At 51.3% G+C, this 26,443-nt stretch overlaps 1 protein-coding gene across 1 annotated transcript; it reads right to left on the bottom strand.

Annotated features, from left to right (window-relative positions):
• Positions 1 to 24,546, bottom strand: CDHR1 (cadherin related family member 1). The gene is made up of 17 exons (XM_004607424.2): positions 24,359 to 24,546; positions 23,713 to 23,808; positions 22,465 to 22,610; positions 21,445 to 21,495; positions 19,379 to 19,468; positions 17,122 to 17,208; positions 15,275 to 15,391; positions 14,267 to 14,410; positions 13,015 to 13,093; positions 11,684 to 11,784; positions 8,219 to 8,422; positions 7,384 to 7,536; positions 5,579 to 5,743; positions 5,021 to 5,088; positions 4,274 to 4,502; positions 3,214 to 3,471; positions 1 to 2,564 (listed from the first exon to the last, which is right to left on the bottom strand). Exons 1-17 carry the CDS (start codon positions 24,411 to 24,413, stop codon positions 2,028 to 2,030), a joined length of 2,580 nt encoding a protein of 859 aa, XP_004607481.2. The 5' UTR covers positions 24,414 to 24,546; the 3' UTR covers positions 1 to 2,027.
• Positions 24,547 to 26,443: the final 1,897 nt, after the last annotated feature.

The raw sequence follows: 26,443 nt of genomic DNA on the forward strand, positions 1-26,443 counted from the left end.
TTCGGTTCATAGCTTTTATTTACCATTTACAAAAAACTGTTGATTGCATGCAAACTGTAAAGATGCTGTATTCCCAGTGGAGGGCAAGCATGACCCAGTGCAGCCTGTCCTGAAATACAGATGCAAAATACCTGGTTGTTCACTCAGGGCTCCTGGTTTGTTAAAGCCCCCCTCTTAATACTCTCTGGGTCGGGGCAGCAGAAACCCCAGCAAGGAGATGGTACACTGACACAATTGAAGAACAGTTAAAAATACAGGCCCAGGAATCATGAAACTCTATGTAGATAATCTCTTTAAATGAAATCGCTGACGTTCTAGAAGGATTATTAGAGTTGAGAGAAATGCAAAAAACAAACAAACAAACAAAAAACCCTATATTCATTATCCCACCCCAACCCCCACCCCACCACTCTCCACACACTTTTAGCTTTCCTTAGAGTAGTAAAGTCAGGCAGAATTTCTTTGCATGAAATTTTGAGGCCTACATGTCTTCTCTCCTGGGGGATGTTGTCACAAGTTGGCCAGGTTCCCAGTGCCCAGCTAGAGGAAAAAGCTGGGGGCCCCCAGACCAGGTCCTTGCTGCCACCATCTCCATAGCTTTGTGCAATCACTCTTTCCTTGGAAACTCATCTTTAGACATCTCTGCAAATCAGGTGCTGAGGTTGAATGCATTGCCCAGTGAAACGGATGGGGAGCTGGGCATGTCCAGGGCAATGCCAACATCCAGCTCTGGCTACCTAGAACAGGGCGTGGCTCCCAAACCTGGCGCCCCCAGGGGTCTTTGGCAGAGTGGCTGCCAATGAGTTCCTAATACTTTTTTGGCAGAGCTGCACCCCAGAGTTCTGGCCTGCAGAAAAATACTTTCCATTTGTGCTTTTTTGCGCTTGGGTAAAGCCCTACTCACCACTGTTCACTTCTGACTCTAGACCTGGGCATGAGCAAACAGGGTTTCCTTCTTTCCTTTTCTAGGCAAAGAAGCAGATGGCTTCCCACTCTTAGACCCCATTAGCAGAAGAACTGAATGAAACCCGGGTGTCTCCCAGATTGATGTTCATTAGAGTCCTTGACCCTCACAGTCTTCATGGAGGGGAGCTCTACCGAGAGGGGCTTTAAAAAATTTGGTCTTTGGGTCACACCCTTGGTGCTCAGGGGTTACCCTTGGCTCTGCATTCAGGAGTTACTCCATGCTGGGCTCAGGTTGACTGTGTGCAAAGCAAATTCCCCACTATGGCTTCAGCCCCATCTAAAAAGAGAGTCTCAGCACTTCTAGTACATATGGTACTGCAGCTTGGACATTTCTGGCCAAAGACAGCTCTGGCCAAAAGCAGTACCTGTCCTCATGCCTTTGGGACCATCTTACCCCTCAGGGTTCCTGGTCCCACTTGGGTTTCGCATAAGTCCAGAGTCTCTGCCCAGAGCCTGTCTTCTCCTTCTTCTTCCCCCTGGCCATCAGGCACAGTATTGCACTTAGAGAGAGTTTTCAGGGCCTCTTTGACCTCCCTGATACATATGCTGAGGTTGACCATCTTCAGCCTTAGCCTCAACCAGCTCTCAACTTCCTTTTCTAACTCCTGCTTTTAGCCAGAGGTTCCAGGATCTAGGGTCTAGTTGTCCTTGTCCCATTGGTCCAGGGTTATACTATTAAAGCAGTGATGCTGAGGCCCCGGGAGGAACCAAGGGATTGTGAGGTCTGGAGTTGGTAAAAAGACACTGAGAGCTGGCTCCTTCCTGATCCCCAGCCTCTGTTGAATGGAGCACATCTTAGCTGTGTCAGGGACCTGGGTGATGGAGAAGCACTGGTCAACGGCGCTCCTAACCAGAGAGATCTCTTGACCAGGTGCTGTCCAGAGCCCTAAATATGGGGTAAGGAGGAGGGGGTTGACGCTAAGGTATACAAAACAGGGGAGAAGCAAAGGGGAGGAGAGCAGGGTCCAAGCAGCAGGACAGTTGGGGTAGGAGAAGAGGGTACACCACACACACACACACACACACACACACACACACACACACACACACACACACACACTCTAGAAGTAGGCCTTGTTGTCTGACCTCTGCTCAAACTTTTGCCTGAGCTCAGACACCAGAGCGGAATGGACGGGGCTTGCAAAGGCTGTGGGCCTGGGGGGCTGCAGGGGCTGCTGAGGAGTGAGGGAGCCAGAGACGGTAGGCACAGTCCAGGGGGGCAGGCCTAGGTTGGGCGCCGTGCTGGGGGGTGGCGGGAGTGGCGGGGCTCTGGGGGGCAGCGCACTCCCAAGGCTGTTGTTGTTGCAGTTCTCATTGGGAGGATCCTCTTTGAGCACAAACTTGGCAGCGGCCTTGGTCCTGCGGAACTTGAGCCACTCGATGCGGACGGTGCGGGGAGCAGGCCGGGGCCGCTTGCGGAGCACTCGCCTCACGGGCTGGACCTTGTTGGACTTCTTGTTGCGCCAGAAGGTGGCAGTGGAGATGAGGACGGTTATGGCCACGATGGTGGCCATGATGCCGGCCAGCACGCCCACGGCCTTCATGGGGTTGTCTTTGGTCTGCATCAGGAAGGCGGCCATGGGGTCCGGAGACAGCGTCTGCAAGGGAGAGACACCGGATGGAGCTCCCACAAGTCTCCTGATTTTTAAGTTTTCTGGTGTCACATATCCCTGGAAACTCTCAGGAGCACCAGGGGCTTCAACCCAGAAAAAATACGCAGAGGGAGAGGGTGATGCAATAAACTTTTCCCTCATCTTTCCCCCAAAGTGGCAGAGGTGGAAGGAACACCAGGGCTTGAGACATGCCACTGGGCGGCATTTCTGGCCCTCCAGCAAACAACCCCCTTGGGACTGAGAAAACCTCGCATGAACTGGACGCTGCTCTCGAGACAGTGAGGCATCACTTACTTTAATCATGGGGTCACTGCCCTAAACGATCAGGAAGCTCCAAAGGGATGACTTAGTGCCAGACCCTGAGCTGAGAGCTACACATCACGATTGTACTTCTGCCTGCGACACCCAGGTGAAGCGGCCATCACCCCGCGCTTTTCACAGGATAGAGGGCAAGGGCTACCAAGGCACAGCATCCGTAGATGTGAAGACTAGAATTTCAGTGACTTCCCTGCCTGTGTGCTGAATAGCTCCAGCAGCTTTTTAAGAGCATCAATGATGTTGGAGGGAGGCCGGAAAGGGTGGGTCCCTCTGATCACACTGCAGCAGCAAGGCCTGAGCCGGCCTTCACACCCACCTCCGTGTCTATGATGTCAATCTTGAGTAAGGCCGTGGTGCTGAAGGATGGGGAGCCACGGTCCTTGGCCTGCACTTCCAGGGACCATGTACGGTCCCCGTGGGGAGTGATGTTGTGCAGGGCGTCCAGGGAGCGGATGGAGTTCTTCAGCCGAATCTCCCCTGTGCGGGCATCAATGTCAAACACATTGGCTGGCTCTGCATGGGTGATAGAATAATCCACTAGGTTGTTGGGCTCCTCCGCATCCTGGTCTGTGGCCTGGGAGAGAAACATGGAGTCAGGTTTCCAGGGTGATACTTGTGTTCCCTGGCTAAATCAGAAGGTCACACGAGTCTGGCTGAATTGATGGAAAATGATCATTATTGGTGGTGGGGGAAAATGGAGTTGGGTTTTTGGGCCACATAGCGGGGGTGCTTAGGGTTTATTCCTGACTCTGCACTCAGGAATTACTTCTGGGTGCTTGGGGGACCATATGGGGTGCCAGGGATCGGACTTGGGCTGACTGCATATGCAAGGCAAATGCCCTACCTGTGGTACTATCTCTCTGGCCCCAATCATCATCTTATTTAGACTGAACCCAAATGAGGAGAGGAACTGAATGTGTGCCACACAGGAGTCGGAGATTATGCCAGGCCCTGTGTATGTACTATTCTAATCCGTTCTCAGAATACGTCTAAGTATTGTTAAAACAAATAGAAGAGAATGAAAAAGAACTGAAACTCAGATGCTTGGTAACTTGCCTAAGTAAACAAAAGAGAGGCATTGGGATTCGAAGTCAAGAGGTCAAAGTTTCTGCATTTCTGCACTAAGTCTGGAGTACAGTGGGAGAGACATTGCTTTGAAAGCACAGAGCAGCACGATTTGGCTGAATCTTACCTTTTAATTTTGTAATAACTCCCTGGCTCAGAGATTATTTCTGAGGTTGAGGGGTAAGAGGAGATAACTATCCTTGCCTATATGAGGATTCTCTACATTTTAAAATAAAATAATTGGGCAACAAAGATCATGCAACTGCTGAAATCAGGCTTTTTAGGGAACGCAGAAAGCCTGTGAAGCCCACCTCAATTTTCACAGGGGTCCCCAGCACCATTGTCTTCTCTTGGATGCTCTTTCCAAATTGGGGGTAGTGGTCATTGACATCCAGCAGAGTGACAAACACCTCGGCCAGGCTGGACCTGCCCTCCATATCCTCTGCCTTCACATAGAAGTTGTACCTGGCCGTGGCCTCAGCGTCCAGATTGGCCCAGGGCTGAGTAAAAATGATCCCAGTAGTTGGCTGGATTAGGAAGCTGCCAGGCAGAAAGGGCATAGGTGTGTGTATGCACAGGAGCATACATATATATGTACACACACACACACACACACACACAACACACACACAGGCCTGAAGTCATGAGAGGCCTCTAGAGAGAAGCAGTATTGTCTTCTGCAGCTTCTCCCATAAGCTCATTTCTCTTCCCTTGTAGCCTGACTGAGGAAGGCAAGTCCAGCCAACCCCTCACCCATCTATTATTATCAAGCTTAAGCAAAGTCATGGACTACCCCTCTTCTCCTAGGGGCCTCCCTCCTTCCTAGTCCGACACACCTGCCTGGTTCCTGAGGCCAGTGCCCACAACTCCAGCCATGATGCTGGTGCCTCTTCTCTTACCAGATGTCTCTACTTCTCTAGCTCAGGCTCAGCCTTTCCTTCCTCTGCTCCTTGTCTCCATACTGCCCAACTCATGTCCTTTCTTTTCCAAGTGTGGCACACCCCCTCAGCCTGTCCTCAGCCAAGTCCCTGCTGTCCTGAGACAATGGATCTACTCACAGGTCTGCCCCAGATCCGTAGATGGAGTATCTGACTTCGCCCCAAGGACCCGTGTCTGGATCCACAGCCTGGAAGAGAGAAAGCTCCCAGTGGCACCTGCCCCGTTGACAGGGCACATCTGCAGCTGTGCATGGAGTCTGAGAGTTGGTTTCTGTTGCGATGTGAGGATGTTTGCTTAATTGGAGGTCTATGCTAGAGCCCTGGTTTTATTTATGCCCAGAAGGGGCCAAGTGTTGGAGGAACCAAAAGATTTACACATGAAAATAAAAAAATCTATTCCTCCTCTGTAAATGAGGAAGGAAAAGAGATAAGTTTTGTGCTAGAGACTTGGGACTGACATTTATGCCTTCCTTTGAGCCCTGGGGGACTTTTCATCCTCACTGTACATAAGAAGAAACAGATTTTCCAGGGGCAGGTGGCTGGTCCAGATACTGGACAAGGATAACAAAGGTGAGCTTTGAGATTCAAACTGAAACCCAGGTTGGTCTGACTCATCAGGGACCCTTCAGTGGGCCTCCCACCCCACACTCCCAGCCTGTGGGTCAGTTCCCAACTCACTGTGACAGCCATCACATTGGAGCCCCCTGGGGTGTTCTCAGGGATCCTGGCAATGTAGTACTGGGAAGTAAACTTGGGGACATTGTCATTGGTGTCCAGGAGCTGGATCAAGACATCTGCCGTGGAGCTGAACTTTTCTGGGGTATTCACTTCAATGGCCAGGAGCTAGGAAAGGAGGGGAGGAGGGTGAAAGCATCACTCAAAGTCTCCTCACTTCCAAATCAGGACTGTTCCAGCCCCACTGACTTCTGTTTCCTTCTTACACTCAGCAGCTGACTAGCTATTCTATTTGTGCCACCCGTACGAGGGGCATACACTCCCCCCGCTGACTGTAATGCCTGCTCAAATTCCCATTGGAATCTGAGACCATTTCTTTTATTTTGTATTTTTATAGTTTCAATTAAAACATTATTTTGCTTCATAATAAAATCCAACTTTTGTTGGAACAAGTTTCTCTCTCATAATCTTTTCTTCCCCTGAATTTCCCTTATAGACTCGTAGGTTTATTTCTTCAGATAGAAACTGGTTGAATTGTGACAGTTTCCTTAACCACCTTCCCCAAGGAAACTATAGATAAGACTAAAGTAAGGTGACCCTGAAATCTTTGCTAATTGAATGGAAGTTTACAGTTTTTAACAAGATGTGCCTTTGTTTTTCTTGTATTCTTTATGGACCTCATTACATTTTTGCATTTTTTAGTCATTTAGGTGCTGTAAAATTATTGTTATGGATATTCCTAGAAATGTTATAATTTAGTTGTTACTGTAGAAAAGAGTCTTTTGATTGTATTTTCTCAGTGTTGCTTGTTCAATAGGAAGACCATGGGATTTTGAGTTTTAAAACTGTGATCAATCCTGTTAGCCATGCTTCTGTGTTTCTGAGGGGTTTTCAATAATATCTATTGCTATTCTAGGAAATAATCGCCTACAAATAATGATCAAATCTCTTTTCTCTCAAATGTTTGTACTTTTTATTTCCTTTTTTTATCCAGGAATATTGTAATTCCAAGAATAGTATTCAAAGAATAGTATTATGTAATATTGATGATAACAAATATTCATTCATGGAATTCATAGAAGCTTTTAGTAGTTTCTTTTGTAACCATGATGCTGTCCACAGATATGCAGGTGTATATAATTATAATTACAAGAGAAACAAGTGTTTCTGACTAATTTTATGTTGTATAATATGTATTATTTATAAGTTTATCATTTTAAATAGAATAAGAAGTTTTATTCACCTTCCGTTGAAGGTTTCTTTTTTATTTTTTGGTTTTTTGGGGTCTCACTCAGGGATGCTCAGGGGTTACTCCTGGCTCTGAACTCAGAAATTACTCCTGGCGTTTCTCAAGGGACCATATGGGATGCTGGGATTGAACCTGGGTCGACTGTGTGCAAGGCAAACACCCCACCTGCTGTACTATCACTATGGCCTCTTCTGGTGAAGTTTTATGAGATGACAGACACCATTGCTGTGAGAGAAGCCTCTTCTAGACCATCCAATGGCTTTTCTCTCTCTCTCTCTCTTTCTCTCTCTTTCTCTCTCTCTTTCTCTCTCTCTTTCTCTCTCTCTCCCCATCTGGTGCCACAGCACACTCATATCAGGAGCTTCCCTTTGAAAGCCCTGTAAACAGTAGCCCCTTGTATCACTCTTCTTCCCCCTTCTTGGAGGCTCCCCGAATCCATAATGAGAGGTAGAGGGCCCTAAAGCAATAGTGGGCCAGCAGTAATAAAGTGCCTGCAAGAATGAATCCAGGTGACCTCTGAGCATCCCCTCATCCAGCACAGTGTGAAGCATCGCCTTACCTTGAAGGTTAACATCTTAGACTTTTCAAAGTCAATGGCAGCTGAGTTCTCCACGATGATCGTGACTTGGGCTTCATTTAGGACTGTCTGCGGGACCACTCGGAAGATGCCCCCAGGGCCCACCAGCCGTAAGTTGAATTTGGCATTGGCTCCCTGAGCAATTGAGTTCAGAGATAGGAAGCAGGGAAAATAAATGAGAATAGAAATACATTGTATATTCATGCTAATCGAGCAGCCTCCATCTGCTCCTAACCTAGGAAGGATCATTACTTTTTTTTTCTGTAGGTGAGAAAAGTCATAGAGCAGAAGGGTTTAATGGACTGTAAGGAGTAAGTCAGGTAACAAACACACAAGGCTTTGGCCTCCACCAGATGTAGGTGACAGGACACACTCACAGAAGCCTTCCCAAGGGCAGATATAGATCATTTTTATTGAGCTGTCAAGATAACTCAAAGGGCTGGAGCACATGCTTTGCATGCAGAAATCCTCCAGTGCTTGCTCACACCCCGGCACAGAATGGTCCCCCCAAGCATCAACAGAAGTGACCTCTGAGCATAACAAGTTGCAGCTCAAGACAAAGAAACAAACAAATGAAACAAGCCAACAATGCTTATGTTTGACTGGCTTTTACTTTTTAGTGAATTATGACTGTCATTAAGCAAACAAACTAGAGCCACAAATTTAAGGCACTCTCCCACCTCGTCTTCCTGATTATACCCTTGTTCATTTATCTCCCAGCAGTCGGGCCCTTGAGACAGAGGCAGTGAAATCTGGGACAGACTGAGCTCTGGCACCTTGGAGAGGGGGTGGAGGGGTGCAAGGCTGCACCACATACCTGGTCTGAGTCATTGACAGTGATCTTGAGTCCACGCAGGATCTCTCCCTGCGGTGGGTGCTCGTACATGGACAGCTCAAATCTGTTCTGGGGGCCATTCTCGCCATAGAATGTAGGTGGATGATTGTTCAGGTCCACGATCCTGATGGTGACAGGGGCCATGGCCTGGGCAGCTGGGATCCCTGCAGCGCTGACCTCAGTCACCTGGAGTGGAAGGATGATTATAGCGGTGTGGCATACCCTCAGTGATCCCCACCTCCTGCTATTCATGCCTTTGTATTATCGCCTCACCTTAAATGTGGGTTGGCCTAGCAACATGCTTCTACCTGAGGACCTGTGGCAAAGGCAACGACATATGACTTTCCGATTAGATGACTACAGACCATGGCTAGGGTCTCACTTACTGGCTTTGATGAAAGCAACTATGTCCAACGTGCTCAGACTTTAAGGAGCTCATTATAATCCTCAGCCCAAAGCCCACAGGAACTAATCCTGTCGGTCACCATGCAACTTGGAGGCTGCTCCTTTCCTACTCAAGTCTTCGGTAAAAAATGGCTAATAATTTGACTTCAGTGGAGTGAGAGACCTTACAGGAGTCAGCTATGCTGAACCTAGATCCTTGCCCACAGAAACTGTGAACTATAAGTATGTGAAATTTTGAGACTCTTAAGTTTACGGTACTGTCACTAAAACCAGAAAATACTAAATTTCGTCTGCTGAGAAATTTAGAAGAAATTTCCCCACTTTACAGAGGCACAGAGAGCAGTGAGACAATCACCCGGTGTCACACAGCCGGTCAGCTGCCAAGCTGAAATAGGAGGAACTCCAAGCTGTCTGACCCCTTAGACAGTGCTCTTTTCACCTCACCCCTCCTTGCGGTCAGACATGTGTTCCAACCCGAAGTCCACCATGTTTTGACCTTCTGTCCATTAGGTTGTGGGGGAGGCTGCAGGGAGGGGAGATATGGAGCTGCAGCAGTGCATAACTAATACTTGCCCCAAATCCAACGCACACATAAGTACCACACGAACCACTTGACAAACATCATGAGTCCCCTAAGGAATTCCTTGTTTAGTAGGCATGCTCTGGATCTTGGGTAACTTAAAATCACCCTCCCTGTCACCTGACTCTGTCACACCCTAGGTGCTGTCCTAGTTCTCCCCTTCTTGCCGCATTTGATTAACCACTCAATGTTCAGCCCTTTTCACAGGCAGGCGTCTTCCCACTGGCTTCCGTGCTCTATGCAGCACTGGCCATCTTTTCCTTCCCAAGTGCTTTATTTCCTCACTAAAAGTAACTCAAGTCTCTGCTGATCTCTCCTCCACCTGTTCCTTGCCTCTTCCTCACTCTTAAGTCACAGGTGCTCCCCTAGCTGTGCTCTTGACAAGAAAACATTTTCCCTCTCCCCATAAACATCCTCCAGGAAATTTCATTTCCATTCATCCTTTCAAACCCACATGTATGTTGATACTCTTCTAAATCCCAAACCTGTTATACCCAAGTTCAGATGTTTCAATTTGAGGGTCCTTGAGGCACCAAAATTCATCATGTTCATGCTGCTTAATTTTCTTCCTCTCCTCGGTTCCCAAAGGCACAGTACAACCCAGCTTCATCCACTCCTCCTCTCCTTTCCCTCCCCACACTCCCTCCCATAGAGCCACATCCCATGGAGTCTGCCACGCAAGTACTTTGTAGTGTCTCCATGGCTGCCACTCCACCTTTCCTCATCCCCGTGTTCCTTCTTCTTCCATCACCTTGGTTAAAGGCTCTGCCTCTCTTCCTCTACTCCTTTCCTCCAAATCTGAGTATCATGCATCTCAACTGCTAGGATAGACTAGAGCTTAAAATAAGCAAACACCTGAGTTTGTCCCAGACATATTTAAGGCTCAGGACCAGAGTGAGTCCTAGAAATCACTATTTTCCAAGCTCTCTGGATTTGAGAGATTAGACTATTATTTAATTAGAGCAACTGGTCAAATTACTGCTAGAATGCACTCGTGCCTTAACTTTATCTATTTATTTATTTTTGCCTTAACTTTAATTCTTCTCAGCACTCAGATGTCCTTTATAGTTCTCAGGAAGGATAAGCTACAAAATTTACAGGTTTAGTGACCATAGGTAGCTCCTCTTCCAAAATATTACTAAAAATTTTTAAGACGGTAGTAGCAGGGCATTTGGGCCAGCCTGAAGTGCTTCTAAGCATAGATAGTTGCTGTTTAATAGCATAGATCACTTGTGCATGAAGCAAGCCCTGCTCCAGGGAAAAAAGCTGTTCTGAGACAGGCAGGTAGGTGGGAGAGGGCTCATGGCAATGGAATTTCTGAGAAGTAATAAATTCAATAACACTGAAGCTGCAAGAATTAAAGCCTAGACCTGATAAAATCTTCCTGGCACCAGTGACGACCCTGAGGAGGTTGGACCCCACAGAGACACGAACATCAGCAGAACAGAGACTGCAATTAAGGACCTGAAGGAGATTTATGACACCTGAAAGACCCCCACTTCTGCCGGATAAACTCCAAAACAAAGCAATCCCCCACCTTGTGGCACCCCCCAAATAACAAACTCTTACCGCGCTAGAAATCGCCATGTGGGGAGAGGTTGGATAAACCCTTTAAAATCCACCTTGAACAAAGAAAGGGTGCTCATAGACAGTCCGAGCCCATGTGCTGCTTGCGCCTACATGGCTGAACACATGTAGCACCCAAACACATGTGCCACCCGCATCTGCCCTCTTGAGATGTGTACTGAGACTCTCTCTGCCTTTGGAGAAGCCCGACTTCTCCCATGAGCGGGTTAGTCTCTCTCACTTTCTTTCCCTCCTTCCCCTTCCTAAAAACCTCCAAATAAAATCTGTTTTTACTTCACTGCTCATCCACTCCCGAACTTCCTTTCTGCGAGGAAGACAAGAAGTTATAAACCCTGGCCGTCCATTGGGGCCCACCGACTTTAATACTTCGTATTGGGAGCCTTTGCTTCTCTGGCCCTAGCTGAAAGCCAATCATTTCTCATTCTCCGTATTCCCTCTCAGCTCCAGTCCCACTTCACTTCCCCTAATACATCCTGTGCCATCACCCTCAATCTTGGCTCACTGGGTGCTCCTAGCTGGCAGCGACTCCACTGCACCCCTACCCTGAACAATATTCCCCTTCACTTGTCTCCCCCTGTTGGGTCTCATCCACACCTGAGCCGTTACTACTTCTACCATATGTTCTCCTGCCTTGTCATAAATCTCTGCTTGTGAATTCACATCTCCCCTTGCCAGGGCCTTTGGCATCTGTACTCGCCTTTTACAGAAGTTGCCTTCTGTAGATGTTCCTAGGAGCAACACCTAGTTTCCTCCCCAGGCTATGAGCCTCAAGGGATAGAAAAGAAAAACTTGCAGAGGGGGAGGGGCTGGATCATATCACCTTTGTAGCCCTCCAGTGTTGGAAGGCAGTGAAATCCACGAGAGATGGAAATTACCTGCACAAACAGCTCATACACCTCTTTCGGGAGCTGGGCAGGGCTCTGCATGACGGAGATGGCTCCAGATGTCTTATTAATTTCAAAGGCTCCTTCACTTCCTGCCAGAGAGAAGAACCCTGCAATTCTGCACAATGCCACAAGGGGCGCCGAGGACTGGGTGGCATACAGTCAAGCAGTATCTCCTTGAAGTCCCCATAGTATGTAATACCGTCTACCTGTGTCTTGCCAAGGAGAAGACTGACTCTCAGAGGAGTAAGTAACTTGTCTAGGAATAAACATAGACATTAGATCTGGGCTTAGAAACTTTTGTGTCTGGCTCCCAGGTTTCATTATACTTTGTATCTCTCATGCTCAGTGTGCGTCTATGTATTTAGATGTGTGTAAAAGGAGAAGAAGCAAGAAAACAATACTGTTACATATGTATGGAGACAAGAAAATGGATATAGATAAAAAGAGAAGTTAGGGAGGTAAGAGGAGAGAGAAAATAGATGATGGAAGAGAAGATGGGTAAGTGTTTGTAATTGTGTAAAGATTTGCAGTGACGTGGGGAAGACAGGCAGGTGGGAACTCCTTGCTTGGAAAAAGGTGACTGTGTGAGATGGGGGGCACATTCATCACACAGGAGTGACTGGAGGGGAATGTACACGGGGCAAGCTCCAGGCTCACAGTCACAGATGTCTGAGCATGCAGGCCCCAGTAAAGAGCCTAGTCCTTTAGGGACCACCTACTAGGCTGCAGAGAAGACTCCAGGGCATGCTCCACCAGCTCTGTTGGTGATAAAACCAGGGTCAGAGCCAGAATACTTAGGTTTCAGCTCACTTGTGGGACTTGGAACACCATCTAGCTTGCGTGAGTCTCAGATTTATCATCCATGTAGAGGGCAAGTACCATACTTACTATAGGAAAATACAATATGGTGCCATCATCATTGCGTTTTATTGACTTCAAAACTATGTCTACACCAAAAACCGTGAAGAGTAAGAAACAAATATAACTCCAAAAGTATAAGAAATACTAACAACCATTCCCATCAAAAAGTGTATGCCTATGTGAAATAGAGAATAGATCTGAGCACCTAGATCTATGGGTAGCACTCGCCCCCCCCACCCCCTCCCCACCTCCAGTGTTGCTCTTTATAATAATAGTTGGAGAAAATGTACCCAAGGGGACTTGCTGTGTCCTGCAGAGACTAGCATCTCAACACCGCCCCCCCGCCCTGTAATTCTGGTCCTATGGGGACAGAGCGGTTGGAGATCCTCACTCTGGCCATTCGGGAGATGGAACTGTAGCACGGCCACTGGTCTGTCTTGAAACAGCCCCAGACTCACCATTCACGAGGCTGTAGACAATGCGGTTGGGTTTGCCCCGATCTCCGTCAATGGCGAGCACCGTCAGTACTTCTGAGCCCTTGAGGACAGGAGTAGCTTCCTAAGGCTGAGGGGTGAGATGGGGCCTTTCCCCTCCCCTGATAGGGCTGTCTCCTCCCCTGATACCAATCACAGAACTGGGATACAGTCCACCTTCAAAAAGCTCACATGGGATGCCCAGCATTTTGCTGCCTTGCTCTGTGCTCATCTCTCAGCTGCACACTTCTGAAAAGGTCCTTAGTCATGAATCCTAATTTGGACACTGCCCATGGCAAAGGGTTGGGGGGAGGGGGGGTCCCCATGACTTATTTCCATTGCTATATAAAGTTAGAAATTATTGAGAATGCAATTGAGTCCCACCAAATCTGGCCAGGAGGGGACACAGAAATACACAGTGTGCCCAAGGGAAGGCACACATATTGGGGGGGTGGGGGGGCCTGGAAACAGAGGGGAGGCACTCCTGTCTCAGAAGAGATGTCATGGATATTGGTGTCTGGGTTGACCTGTGAAGGTGAAGGGAAACTTTCGTGGAAATTTTTAGGAAGAGGACTAAGGCACTGGGGTGAGAGAGATTGAGGGCATAGAGTCCAGGTGAGCTTACAGATAGAGAGAAGCTCAGGTATCAGCACCAGGCTCAGGGGCAAGGTCTTCGCTGATAGCCCGGGGTTCAGCAGCTATGAGGTGTAGAAAATGCTCGGAAAAAAGAGGGGAGCTCAGGAAGGCCATCTTGATACCTCACAGAACTCAGGAAGGAGAAGGGAAACCAGGAAGGTTGTCCCCATACCTCACGGGACTACCTTGTGGTGACTCAGAACACTACAGGCCTCCAAAGTTTTCTGGGCTGGAGAGGCACCAAGCCTGACCTCTTGCAGAGGTGAAGGAAAGGCCTCCCCCAAAGCAAGCTATGATGCAACCAGCCTCTCTTCTCTGCCTTTTTTGTGTGGCTGACATCTGTTAGTTGGGTGGTGGCTAAGTCTGAGTGAAACAAGGAATGTCTGGCATGGTCTAAGCCATCCACGTACCCAATTGATACTTCTCCAGCTCAGAGACAAAAATAGCTTGAGCCTAATAAAGTACGGAGCTGGCTTTTGCATGAAGGGGTCAACCCAAGGGGCCCATCCCAACCATCCCATTGGAGGGGCCACTGGGCAGCAAGAAGGACAGGGGAGGAGGGGTACGGAGGGACACTGTGCTGAGAAGGACGTCTACTCACTGGAAGAGTGTCCTCATACACATAGCCGTAGTAAGGGGTGCCCACAAAGACAGGGGCCATGTCCTGCACGTCCTCCACATTGATTGTGATGGTGGTGGTGGCGGAGAACACCACATCAGCCCCTCGCAGCCTCCCTCCACCATCCTGGGAAAGAATTGAAGGATGAAGAGGGCCGGTCTGGGAGTGAGAGCAATCCTGGTAAAATCCTATTTCCTGCTATTTACAAGCTGCAGTGCCAGCTGCTGTCTGAGTTCTGTTTGCTCCCATGTCACCTGCAGAGAGCTTTCTCTTCAAAGGCATGAGGAAACAATGAAATGAGAGGACGCATGACAGTTTTCATCAATAACAGATATGTAGTAGGCACGCACCACGTAAGCCTGTACCAAAATAATATACTGGCAAGGTGCACCTGTGGGAGTCGAGTCTTCTGGTCTTTTGGTAGAGGCCAAAAGGTGGGATGTTTTCGGCCAACAAGTGACCACAGGGCCTTCTTGGAAAAGGAAGCCCTGGGCCTCACTGGGCAACTGGGGGAAGAGCCCCTTGGAGCCTGCGCTGAGAGTTCCAGGTTCTACATCATGTTCCTTAGAGATATGAGGAACTTAGTTAACTGGGTACAGTCATGGCAGAATACAGATGAGGGAACTGAGGCTAGGAGAGTGAAACTGGTCAAAGAGAGCTTGAAAGGCCGTGCACAGACCTAGCAGAGATGGAGCTGCCTGGAAGCCGGGTAGAGGAAGTGTTAGTGGTAGGAACTGGGCCCATTCATCTTGGAGTGGGGAGTTTGGGGAGACACATCTGCAACCAATAGACACCAGCTTCTCTGAGCATATATCTGGTGGGGTCCACCCAGCAGTGATTCCAAGCAGCTCTTTCCTACTCCCTACCCCAAACTCTCCGAGCTGCTCCCATGCCCTCCTGGAAGGTCACTCTGCTCTAGCTTAAGGGAGCATCCTCTGAGAAGAGCACAGGAAGGACAGGATGCTGCCCCAAATCCTTCCTTTCTGTTACCTTGGCAACCACGGTGACAAAATGGGCTCGGGCCTTCTCGTAGTCCAGGGTGCTCCGAGACTGGAGGCGCAGCACCCCACTGTGGCGGTCCAGGGTGAATTTGTTGGAGTGTGGGTTCTGCAAGAGTGAGGGACCGAGTGAGCCTGGAAATGGGTCCAGGCTGGCCCCTGGAATGCCTGTTCCACTTATTAAGAAGGTGGGGGCAGGGGTGTGCAGATTTAGCCTTCATCCTTTGCTCTCAGGTGGAGATGTAGATTTCAGGGCGTTCAGACTTTTTGGACCTGCCCCCCCTTTCTGAGATCTCTGGGCTTAGACTCCCTTTCTCAGTTTAAGTCAGAAAGTTCTTGGGTGGTAGAGCCTTGACTCTTTCCTCCGCTCATGGAAAAGAGTCTGCTCACTGGGCCCTGCACGGGGTTCAGCTCTACTTGGGAAGTTCTGGCAGGAGAAAAGGCTGCTCGTCAGCAGAGGGTCCTGAGCCAGGCTGCTGGGGCTCACCATCCCTTGTGACAGGTAGAACCTTCTGGATTTTAAACCCCACCAGATAAGTGCCAGAGGCTGCTCGAAGTGGCCTCTGGCTTGGGCTGAGGGAGCAAGTGAGATGAGTTGAGGACGAAAGAGAGTCTTGGGGGCCGGAGCGATAGTATGGAGGGTAGGGCATTTGCCTTGCACACGGCTGACCCAGGTTCGATCGCCAGTATCCCATATGGTTCCCCGAGAACTGCCCGAGGAATTCCTGAGTGCAGAGCCAGGAGTAACTCACGAGCATCACCAGGTGTGACCCATAAAAGACAAAAAACCAAAACAAGCAAAACAAAATAAAACAAAAAAACGTGAAGAGAGTCTCATCCTAAAGGAGGGTGTCTGAGAGCCACGGCCTGTTCCGGATCCTTGCTCTGACTGACCCTGACAACAATCCAGTTTGGAAGAACTTTAGTTTCTCCCATTCAACGCATGAGGAAGTTGACACAGGAGTTAGGAAAGAGTGGGGGTGTCCCCCAGTGGAGAGTTTGGTTCTTCTTGGTACCCGTGGAGGGCAGGAAGTTTCTCTAGGGCACATTTTGCTATTGTTAGTTTGGTTTTGGGTTTTTTTTTTTGCTACAACAATTGAAGCTTAGGGTTTACTCCTGGCTCTGTGCGAAGAGATCTGGTGGTACTTGAGAATCATATAGCGTCCCAGGCATTTCATCCAGGCTGGGCTGGATACCAGACAAATTCCTTAACTCCTCATCTCTCCAGCTCAAACATGTCTTCTTCAACCACTGGGCTAGAGCACCTTGGAACTGTGAGGGTGGGAGAGCCCAGGGAGAGAGAAGCAGAAGCGCTGCTGTGGGCAGCTGGTTCCTGAGCAGCCAGGAGGGGGCTGTGAGCAGGATGCTCAGCCTTTGACGGGGTGGGATGGATGGATGGGGTGGGACAGACTGAGGGGGTAGGACCGACTGATGGACAGGGTGGGCAGTTCAGCCCTTGGAGGAGCACTGTACTTCTGTGCTTTTTCCTGAGATTCTGGGCCCAGAGCAGGTTTTTTTTTTTTTTTTTTTTTGGATCCTATATGAGCATCAAGTGCCAGGGCCTTGTCCTGGAGAAGAGGCAGGGGCTGGATTGCTGAAGGCCCAAGACCTGGGGAGATGGAATGCAGTGGCACAGAGGGATGGGTCTGGCAGGGGAAGCAAGTTCTGCTGGAGCCCCTCTCACGCACCCTGTTATCCATCCAGCCCCACAACTGATGACTAAGGCTCCCAGGTATTCCAACACTTAGCAGAGCACTGAGCTAAAGGCCGTGGTGATGGAGATCAGAGCCATTAGGTGTCCCTTCTAATTGGTGGTGTGTCCTGTGTGTCCCACCTTACCTGTAGGAAGTAGTTGACGCTCCCTCCAGAACCCGTGTCCTTGTCCACTGCTTGCACCGTAAGGATACTGCTCCCAGCAGGCGTGTCCTGAGGGGACACAGTTAGGCAGGGAAATGACAGCAAGTTCAGGGGAAGGATTAGGCGAGCATGGGAAGGTGGGGTTTGGGTGAAAGATGTAAAAAAAGGTGAAATATGGGGGAGGGCAGAGTGGGTGGGGCACATGTCTTGCACTTAGCCAGCTTGGGTTCAGTCCCTGGCATCCCAGGTGGTCCCCCAAGTCCCACCAGAAGTGATTCCCGAGTTTCAGAGTCAGGAATAATCCCTGAGCACTGCTGCTGTGGCTCGAAAAGAGCAGCAAAGGAGGTGGAACATGATGATGAACCAGGGAGTACTGAGCCTGCAGGAGTGGCAGGCATGAGGGGGGGGACCCCTCAAGAAAAAGAGGCACCATCCTCCTGTGAAGGAGAAAAGCAGACAGCCAGCTGCCGCCCTAGGAAGCTGGAGGAGGGCCCAAGAGAAAAGCAGTTCTCCAAATAGAGAGCAGGACGCGATGATTCACAAGCGAGCCAAGGTTAATGAACACGAACTGGGGGGCGTCACCCAGGATCAAACACATACTGCGCAGGACCAGAATGAAATCTCTCCTTCCTACTGAAACAGCAGACATGAAAAAAAATTCAAGAACAGCTCATGGGGGCTGGAGCAATAGGACAGCTGGGAGGGTGTTTGCCTTGGAGGTGGCCGACCCGGGTTTGATCCCTAGCGTCCCATATGATCCCCTGAACACCACCAGGAGTGATTCCCTGAGAGCAGAGCCAGGAGTAACCCTTGAGCATAGCCAGGTGTGACCCAAAGAGACAAAAAAGAAAACAGAAGAAAAGAGCAGCTCATGTGTGTGAGTGTGAGGGTAGGGCAGGTGACCCTCATCCTGGGGAAGAGAGCGAAGTGGGACCCCTACAGAATAATCACAGGCTACTTGGAGGACCTTGGCTCAGGGGAGTCAGATCAGGCGGCATCTTAAGAAATAACTCCCATTAGAGAAAAGGAAGTTTTATGTTCAGAGTTTGACCTTCCAAGGACAGGAAGCCTTGAGAGCATTTTCAATCTTCCCCCTTTACCCCGCCCGAAAAAAATTGACAGATCAGGCAACTAGGCAGAGTTCTCTTAAAGCAGAAGTTCCTAAACTTATTTTGCCTGCTGCCCCCTTTTCAGAAAAACAATCACGCAGCACTCCACCTAGAAATCTACCTTCTTTGGGGGCTGGGGAGATAGTATGGTGGGTAGGGTGCTTACCCTGAACACGGCTGACCTAGGTTTGATCCCTGGCATCCCTTATGGTCCCCTGAGCCCCACCAGGAGTAATTTCTGAGCACAGAGCCAGAGTATCCACTAAGTAAGCCTGGCATGACCCAACAACAAATATATTATTTCAGTTCTGCTTTGGGACAGGGATTGGGGTTTGGGATGAAAACACCCCAAATATGGTGGTGGGAAGGTATAATAGTAGTGGGATTGGTGTTTGAATATTAAATGTAATCAAGTATTGTGAACTGTAGCACTGTAGCACTGTCGTCCCGTTGTTCATCGATTTGCTCGAGCAGGCACCAATAATGTCTCCATTGTGAGAATTGTTACTGTTTTGGGCATATCCAATATGCCACGGGTAGCTTATCAGGCTCTGACATGCGGGCGGGATACTCTCAGTAGTTTGCTGGGCTCTCGGAGAGGGACGGAGGAATTGAACCTGGGTTGGCTGCGTGCAAGGCAAATTCCCTACCTGCTGTGCTATTGCTCCAGCCCATTGTGAGCTACCTTATAAAATTAAAAAATTTTAAAAAAAGAAAGAAATCTACCTTCTTCAACCTTCTTCAAATGATAGCAACCCTTTCACCTCATAATTGTAGCTGAGGCTCCTACAGTTCCCTGGACGCCCACAGTAAACCCCACAATCAGGGCAGGAATTTCACCCACTGGTTTTTGAATGTCTTTCTTTCTTCTACTTCTGTATGTATTTCATACCTCCAGAATAAATGTGTAACAATAATGGACATTAAAGAAACCTCTATTTGGAAGAAAAATGGTGCTGCATGGGAAGGGGACAGATGGATGAGGAGGGCAGAGTGAGGGCTGCCCAGTGCGCAGCAAGGGCTGACGGCTGCTGACCACTCTAGTGCCCTATTTCCCTGGACCATGTCTTAGGGCAGCCTCAGAGGGCAGCATGGGTGTGGCTTCCCTACCCTGGAATCCCTCTGCTTACCTCAGGAACCTGGGCCACATAAGGCTCCTGGATGAACCTGGGTGCCTCGTCATTGGCATCAGTGACCAGGACGACGACTTTTTCTGCCACCTGGGAAGAGGAAGAGAGGCGCAGAGAGAAAGTGTTCTCTGGTGCCCCAGATCTATAGACCCTCCCCTCCTCTCCTCAGTCCCTTCTCTTACCTTTCCCTCCCTCCCTCCCTCCCTCCCTCCTTCCCTCCCTCCCTCCTTCCTTCCTTCCTTCCTTCCTTCCTTCCTTCCTTCCTTCCTTCCTTCCTTCCTTCCTTCCTTCCTTCCTTCCTTCCTTCCTTCCTTCCTTCCTTCCTTCCTTCCTTCCTCCCTCCCTCCCTCCCTTCCTCCCATACTTCCATCTTTCCTCCCTTCATCCCTTTTTCCCTTTGTTCCTCTCTTCCTCCTTCCTTCTTTCCCTCCCTCCCTCCTTCCTTCCTTATGCAACTAGTATTTTTAAGGGACTTTGTGGTGCCAAGCACCGTGCTGGTCACAGAAGGTCTGATATTTTGCAGGATGAGGGGGCGAGTCAGGATCAGTATGTAAAATGAGTGACAGCAACCAGGCAAGGGCCTTGCGTCATTGCCTCACTGCACTGCAGCACTCTAGGCACCCAGGACCCCAGCGGCTTAGGCAAAAACATCCGTTGGTGGCTGTGAGTGCATGATTCCAGAGGCTGCGTGCTGAAGCCCCAAGAAGAGGCAGTTATTTCAGCCTGTGGTGGACAGAGAGTCTCCACAAAGTGGGAGAAGCTCTGCAGCAGTTTGTCAGGTGAGAGGTGAGAAAGGAGGCAGAGAGGGCTTCCAGGAAGAAAGAAGAACGTGTGCAAGAACAAAGAGGAAGGAGGCACATGGCGAGTTCAGACGATGTGTAGATTTATTGCTAGATGGTAGGTAGGAGAAATGGTGGGCTGGGCGAGGCAGATGGTGCGCAATGGGGGACCCGCATGCCTGGCTGAACCTTGGCCCTCGTCCTAAGGGTAGTGGCAGCCAGCTCTTAGTAGCGTCTGCCTGGCGGTGCCAGGTCTGTACTCCACAGTCATATTCTGACTCATCCTGACTCGGACCTTTGGTCCTGGGGGGCCTGGAGGCAGGGAAACCCCTGCAGCTAAGCCAGGAAGTACAGACAAGGCTGGAAAAGGGAGGGGTCCGGTGCACAGATGTTCAGTGAGTGACTGGGAAGAGTCAAGAAGTAGGTAGGGAAGCAGGTTCCAGGAGATGCTCTGGAATGTACCACTGACTGCCCTCTCCTTTCCTCTCCTTCCCTCTCCATCCCTCTCCATCCCTCTCCTTCCCCCTCCTTCCCCCTCCTTCCCTCTCCTTCCCTCTCCTTCCCTCTCCTTCCCTCTCCATCCCTCTCCTTCCCTCTCATCCCTCTCCATCCCTCTCCTTCCCCCTCCTTCCCCCTCCTTTACTCTCCTTCCCTCTCCTTCCCTCTCCTTCCCTCTCCATCCCTCTCCTTCCCTCTCCTTCCCCCTCCTTCCCCCTCCTTCCCTCTCCTTCCCTCTCCTTCCCTCTCCATCCCTCTCCTTCCCTCTCCTTCCCTCTCCATCCCTCTCCTTCCCCCTCCTTCCCCCTCCTTCCCTCTCCTTCCCTCTCCTTCCCTCTCCTTCCCTCTCCTTCCCTCTCCTTCCCTCTCCTTCCCTCTCCATCCCTCTCCTTCCCTCTCTTTCCCTCTCCTTCCCTCTCCATCCCTCTCCATCCCTTTCCTTCCCTCTCCATCCCCCTCCTTCCCTTGCCTTCCTCTCTCCATCTCTCTTCTTCCCTCTCCTCCTCTCTATCCATCTCTGCCCCTCTCATTCCTCTCCCCAGTCCTCTCCTTCCCTTATCCATCCCTCTCCATCCCTCTTTATCCCTCTCCTTCCTCTCCCCAACCCTCTTCATCTCTCTCCTTCCTCATTTCTTGTCCCCTCCCTTGAAGCCCGTTTAGCCCTTCATGCAGACAGTTGGGGACGGTTCCTTCTGGGTCTCGAAGGAGGTAAGCGGGCAGAAGGATCTCATGAAGGTGAAGGAGCTCCTCGCTGCCCGGACAGTGGGCCAGGGGAGAGTCCGCACTCACCAGATTCAGGCCGTCGGAAATGCTGATGATGGCTTCAATCTCATCCTCCCTCTGTGGAGCACAAGCACTAAGTGAGTGTCCAGGAGTCTGGAGCCCCCTGGGCTGTGGGTAGTGGGCACAGTGAGCCTTCCCTGCTCCCTGGAGTGCATCAGAGAGCCCTGGAGCAGGGTGGAGTGAGGGGTGCTGAGAATATGCCTGGACAGGCCTGAGGCTACTTCTCCTGGTGTGGTGATGGGGTTCCCATGTCAGGACTTGTCAAAAACCCTTGAGAAAACAACCCCCTGCTGGAAGAGGAGAGATGCTAACTCGGTGTTCTGGTAAGCTCAGGAAGAAGGAATTTTCTTTTTCCTTTTTATTATCTCTCTCCCAGCTTCGCATAGCCCAGTCATTTTGTCCAAGACATGGTGGGGCCTCCCTGAGGAAGGGCGTTGGGATCTCCAGCTTCCCAGAGGTGCCAGGGAGGGACAGAGCAGCCAGGCCAGCACCGCGTCCCTCCAGAAGTCTCCGAGATTCACCCTTTCCTCTCTCTAGCCTGGCCTGTGCCTCCACCCGGGTTACCAGCAGTGCCAAGGTCAAGGTCTGGTTACATTGAATCCTTCCCATCAGCCCGGTGTCGGACTCCACAGAGAAAGGCAGTACATGACTTGCCACCCATAGGCTCCAGGGGCCGGTGGTGAGGTTTTTATTTTATTTTTTTCTTTTTGGGTCACATCCGGCAATGCACAGGGGTTATCCCTGGTGGTGTCCAGGAGACCATATGGGATGCTGGGAATCAAACCCCAGTCGGCCGCGTGCAAGGTCAACGCCCTACCCTCTACCCGCTGTACTGTCACTCCAGGCCCCCGTGGTGAGTTTTACCAGACTCAGGACCACTTTGTAACCCTTGTTTCCTGTCTTGATCCACTGTCTGAGCTTCCTGTCTGTGGAGGACCAGAACTCTGCAAGACCTCTCTAGGGGATAACCCAGCCCCCAGCCTGCAGCCCCAGCAAGCAGCACTCACCATGGCACTCCTTACATACCTCTCGATCCAGCGCTTCTACCAGAGTGACGTTTCCCAAATTGGGGTCCACTGAAAAGACACTTCTAGCGCTGGGGTCAAAGGTGATGTGGTAGGTGAGGGGGTCGCCCTCAGGGTCTGTTCCATTCAAGGTGTACACGTGAGAGCCTGGGAGGGAAATGGAGGGGAGACCTAGAATCTGATTCTTGGTTTTTCCAGAACATTCGATCCAGGGCTGACGAGAGAGGCTTGGAACTGGAAACTGGCTGCTGGCTGCTCCTCCCCTGCCCCCTCCCCCCCACCGTCTGGGTGCTGCTCCCTTTTGCTTGATTCTGGAGCTCCACAATGCCAGCCCGCTGATAGGTTCCTAAGGCACTTGGAGATTGCATTTTAGGACGAGCTGGGGGCTCAGGGCCCACCGGGCAGCTCTCAGAGCTCAGGAGTGACCTCTGGTCACTTGCTCATATGATCAGGGGCCATATGCACCCGTGGGGATTGAAGTCTAAGGGTTGCATGCCAGGCAAATGCGTTCTCTCCTGCCCTAGCTCCACTTGCCCATTTCAATCTGAAATAGATCACGGAGGAGCTTTCCCTGGCCTCTGCTACCCTCTGGGGTGGGGTCAGGACGCCTGATCGTGACCCCTGTCTTGTGGAGGGGATATAGGGGAAAGAGAGGAGCCAGTAAGACAGAAGGGGTGACCCCCCCCTCTGCAGCCAGTCCCTGAAGCTGGGGTGAGCACTTCAGGGGGTTCTTCATACTGCTCGGGCCTCAGCCCCAGCAAGGTGAGGGAGAGGGAAGGTGAGAGCTCTCACCTCGCCTCCTGCACACACTCCTGTTTCCTGACCCAGGGAGCTGGGTGATCTTAGCCGTTTAAAGGCCTGAAAGGTGTGTGTGTGTGTGTGTGTGTGTGTGTGTGTGTGTGTGTGTGTGTGTGTGTGTGTGTGTGTGCGCACGCGCTCAAGGTCACTCCGTGGGTGAGCAACCTGCTGTGGAGTGGCCAAGTCAGCCGGCAGCTCTCTGCTGCTCGCTCCCCGGGGCCCTCTCTGGTCTCTAGGTCCTAAGCAGGTCTGGCGGGAGTCTCCATAGCAGCCGTGACCTCCTTCCCAGCAACTGCCCTGGGGATTCCGGGCGCAAACAGGGCGCCCGGGGTAGCGCCCGCAGCCTGACTCTAAGGATGCCCCCTGTCCAGTGTTCCTAGGAGCACCAGCGGTTTCTGGGGGCGAGGCCCGGGAGACAGAATGGGGTTCGGTGGGTGCCAGGGCTGCTCACCTACGGGTGTGTCCTCCGGGAGGCTGAACAGAGCCATGTTTCCGTTGGTACTGCCGACCCCGTTGTCCAAGAAGTGGGGCGCGAAGTTGGCCTGGGCTGGAGAGCAGGGCAGGACAAGAGCTGGACACCGGGCGCACGGCTGGGGCAGCACCGAGGCAGCCCCGCGCGTCTCGGGGTGCGATCCTAGACCCTGGACTCCCCAGTTCCCTCGCCAGGGAATCAGGCAAGATCCCCCCATCTCTTCTACCTCCTTTCGCGCGCCCCGCGCTGGCCACCGAGTTCAAGCCCCTGGGTGGGCAGACCCGGAGCTTGCGCCCAAAGCGGGGCAGTGCCCGGGCCAAGGTCACAGGAGAGCGGCGGAGGCATGTCCCCTGTCCCCAAGACAGCCCCCACTCCTGCCAACCAAGTCTCGCCCAAGCAGCAGCAAGGTCCGAGCTCCAGAGCCCCCGCCCCACCACTGCCCTACCCCCCGCCCCGGCGCCCCCCAGCACCACCACCGGGTCCCCGGACCACTGACTTCTGGAGCGCGACCCCGGTAGCGCTCCCAGCCCTGAGCCCCACTCTGGAAGCGAACGATGCAGACCCGGGGTCTCTCAGAGCCCAGCCCAGCCCTCGCCCCCCGTGCGGGGCTCCCGGGACCACTCACCCAGGCAGAGGTGCAGCAGCGCCAGCGCCAGGGCTCCCCGCGGGCGGCGCCCCATGTCTCAGCCGGCAGTGGCAGCCGGGCGCAGGGCACCGCGAGGGGTGCGGAGATGACGGCGGCGGCGCGGGAGGGGCGCGGGGCTCTAAGCGGATGACTCGGGGCTCCCGCCAGCCGCCTGCAGAGACCAATTAGCGCGCCCAGAGCCGAGCTCCTGGCAGGGCGGGGGAGCGCGAGGGGATGGGGTGCGCGGGGCGTGACCCGGGCACCCGCTCTGCTGCCACGCCCCCTTCGTCCAGATCAGGTGTGCAGGAGACCCGGGTCTCCAGGTCTGCAGACCCGACAGTCGGGGGAAGGGTCTTTCCTTCAGGTTGGTAGAAGCAGGGCACCAGAAAATTGGGGTTTCTTGCAGACTGCTCTAGTCCGATTGTTTTTCTCTTTTTAAAAAAAAAAAAATCGTAGTTGAGGGGCCAGGTTGCTTGCTTGCCTTGCACGCTCCCGACCTGGGTTCCATCCCCAGCTCCATCCGTGGTACCCAAGAGCCCGCCAGGAGTGATCCCTGAGTGCAAAACCAGGTGTCAACGCGGAGCTCAAGCTGGCTGTGACCCCCAAACAAAACAAAAATTGTAGTTGAGGTTATGCTAGTTGTTGTTAACGTTGTTGTGCCTTTGTTACTTATGCCAAGTTGCTGCACAAGCTTTTGGGGGGGTTAGTCTTGTTTTTGGACCACACCTGGTAGTACTCAGGGCTTACTCTGGTTCTTCACTCGGAGATCACTCCTGGTGGGACGAGAGTCAGCCACGTGGAAGGCAAATGCCTGATCGATGCTGTACTATCTCTCACCTCTCTCAGCTTTTTTTCCCCTAGTGCAGACAATTTTTTATTTTTATTGTAGTTAACATGATTAAAATTGTGTTAACACTGTGCTTTTCATGTACAAAGTGACCATACCTCTACCACCCCCAAGTCAAGGACCCTGCACCACACATTGCGCTGCTTAGGGGATACTCTTGGCTTCGTGCTGGGTTCGCCTGGTGGTGCTGGGGGTCCACGAGGGCCCTGAATGGAACTCCTGTCTCTTGCACGCATAATATATCCTCCAGCCTTGGGAGCTATCTCTTGGACTGAAGTTCTTTTTTTTCTTTTGGGCTGGGAGACTCCCTACTGGTACTCAGGAGGCCTCAGATCCCCTCCCGCTATTCTTGTCCAACTGGGCCTGCAGCTCCAGGTAAGCGGCCTGAGGATATGGTGTCTTCGGGGCAAATACCCGAGCTGCCTGCTGTACTGTTGCTCTGGCCCCAACAACCAGCACATTTTTAATGAACTTCTTCGGTGTCTCTTTGGGACTTCACTAGTCTCTCTGCACCAAACACTGTAGGCTAGAAAACAGACTCCGGGGAACAGGCTAACCTCTCTGAGGACTTCTTCCCTGGAACAGCAATGGTATGTGTAGCAGACAAGGGGGAGGGTCAGCAGGGGATGCAGATGGCCTTCGGTTCCAGGGACAGGGCTCCCCAAAGCTTCGGGGTGAGAGCAAATAAGGGAGCAGGAGAGGAGAGGAAGAGTGTGACGTGTTTCCCAGACCCATATTCAGGGCTCTTAACCCATTCCTGACCTCCCCCCAGGTGAGTTCTCCCAAGTGAACTCAGACAACTTCTGGACCAGGCGATGCTATTCCTGCATGTTTCCAGCCTAAAGACAGTAGGAGGCCTTCCTGGTTGCTGGTGGATTGCTCTGGGCTTGTCCCACCTCTTCCTTTGACACTCTGAGTTTGACTTGTGAAGTTTGTCTGGAGAGAACAGAGCAGTCCCTGAACCTGTCCTTGGGAGGGTTGTCTACAAAGAGCAGAGACCCTTTTGTGTGCTCCCCAGGGGTCTCAACAGTCCCCTGTGGGGACTTCCCTGCAGCAGAGCACCCTCTTTTCTGGGGCCAGCCCTATTTTTTCTCTCTTCATGATTTAGGAGAAGGTGAATTGGTGGCCCCAGGGTATTTGACCATTTTGTGGTCCAAGTAACATAAACCCTTCTTGTTGAATCCCTTTGAACCTGGCCACTTGGCTGGAATGATACATTTAAAATTACTGAAGGGATG

Source organism: Sorex araneus, chromosome 11 (genome assembly GCF_027595985.1).
Source record: "Sorex araneus isolate mSorAra2 chromosome 11, mSorAra2.pri, whole genome shotgun sequence".
Taxonomy (NCBI): domain Eukaryota; kingdom Metazoa; phylum Chordata; class Mammalia; order Eulipotyphla; family Soricidae; genus Sorex; species Sorex araneus.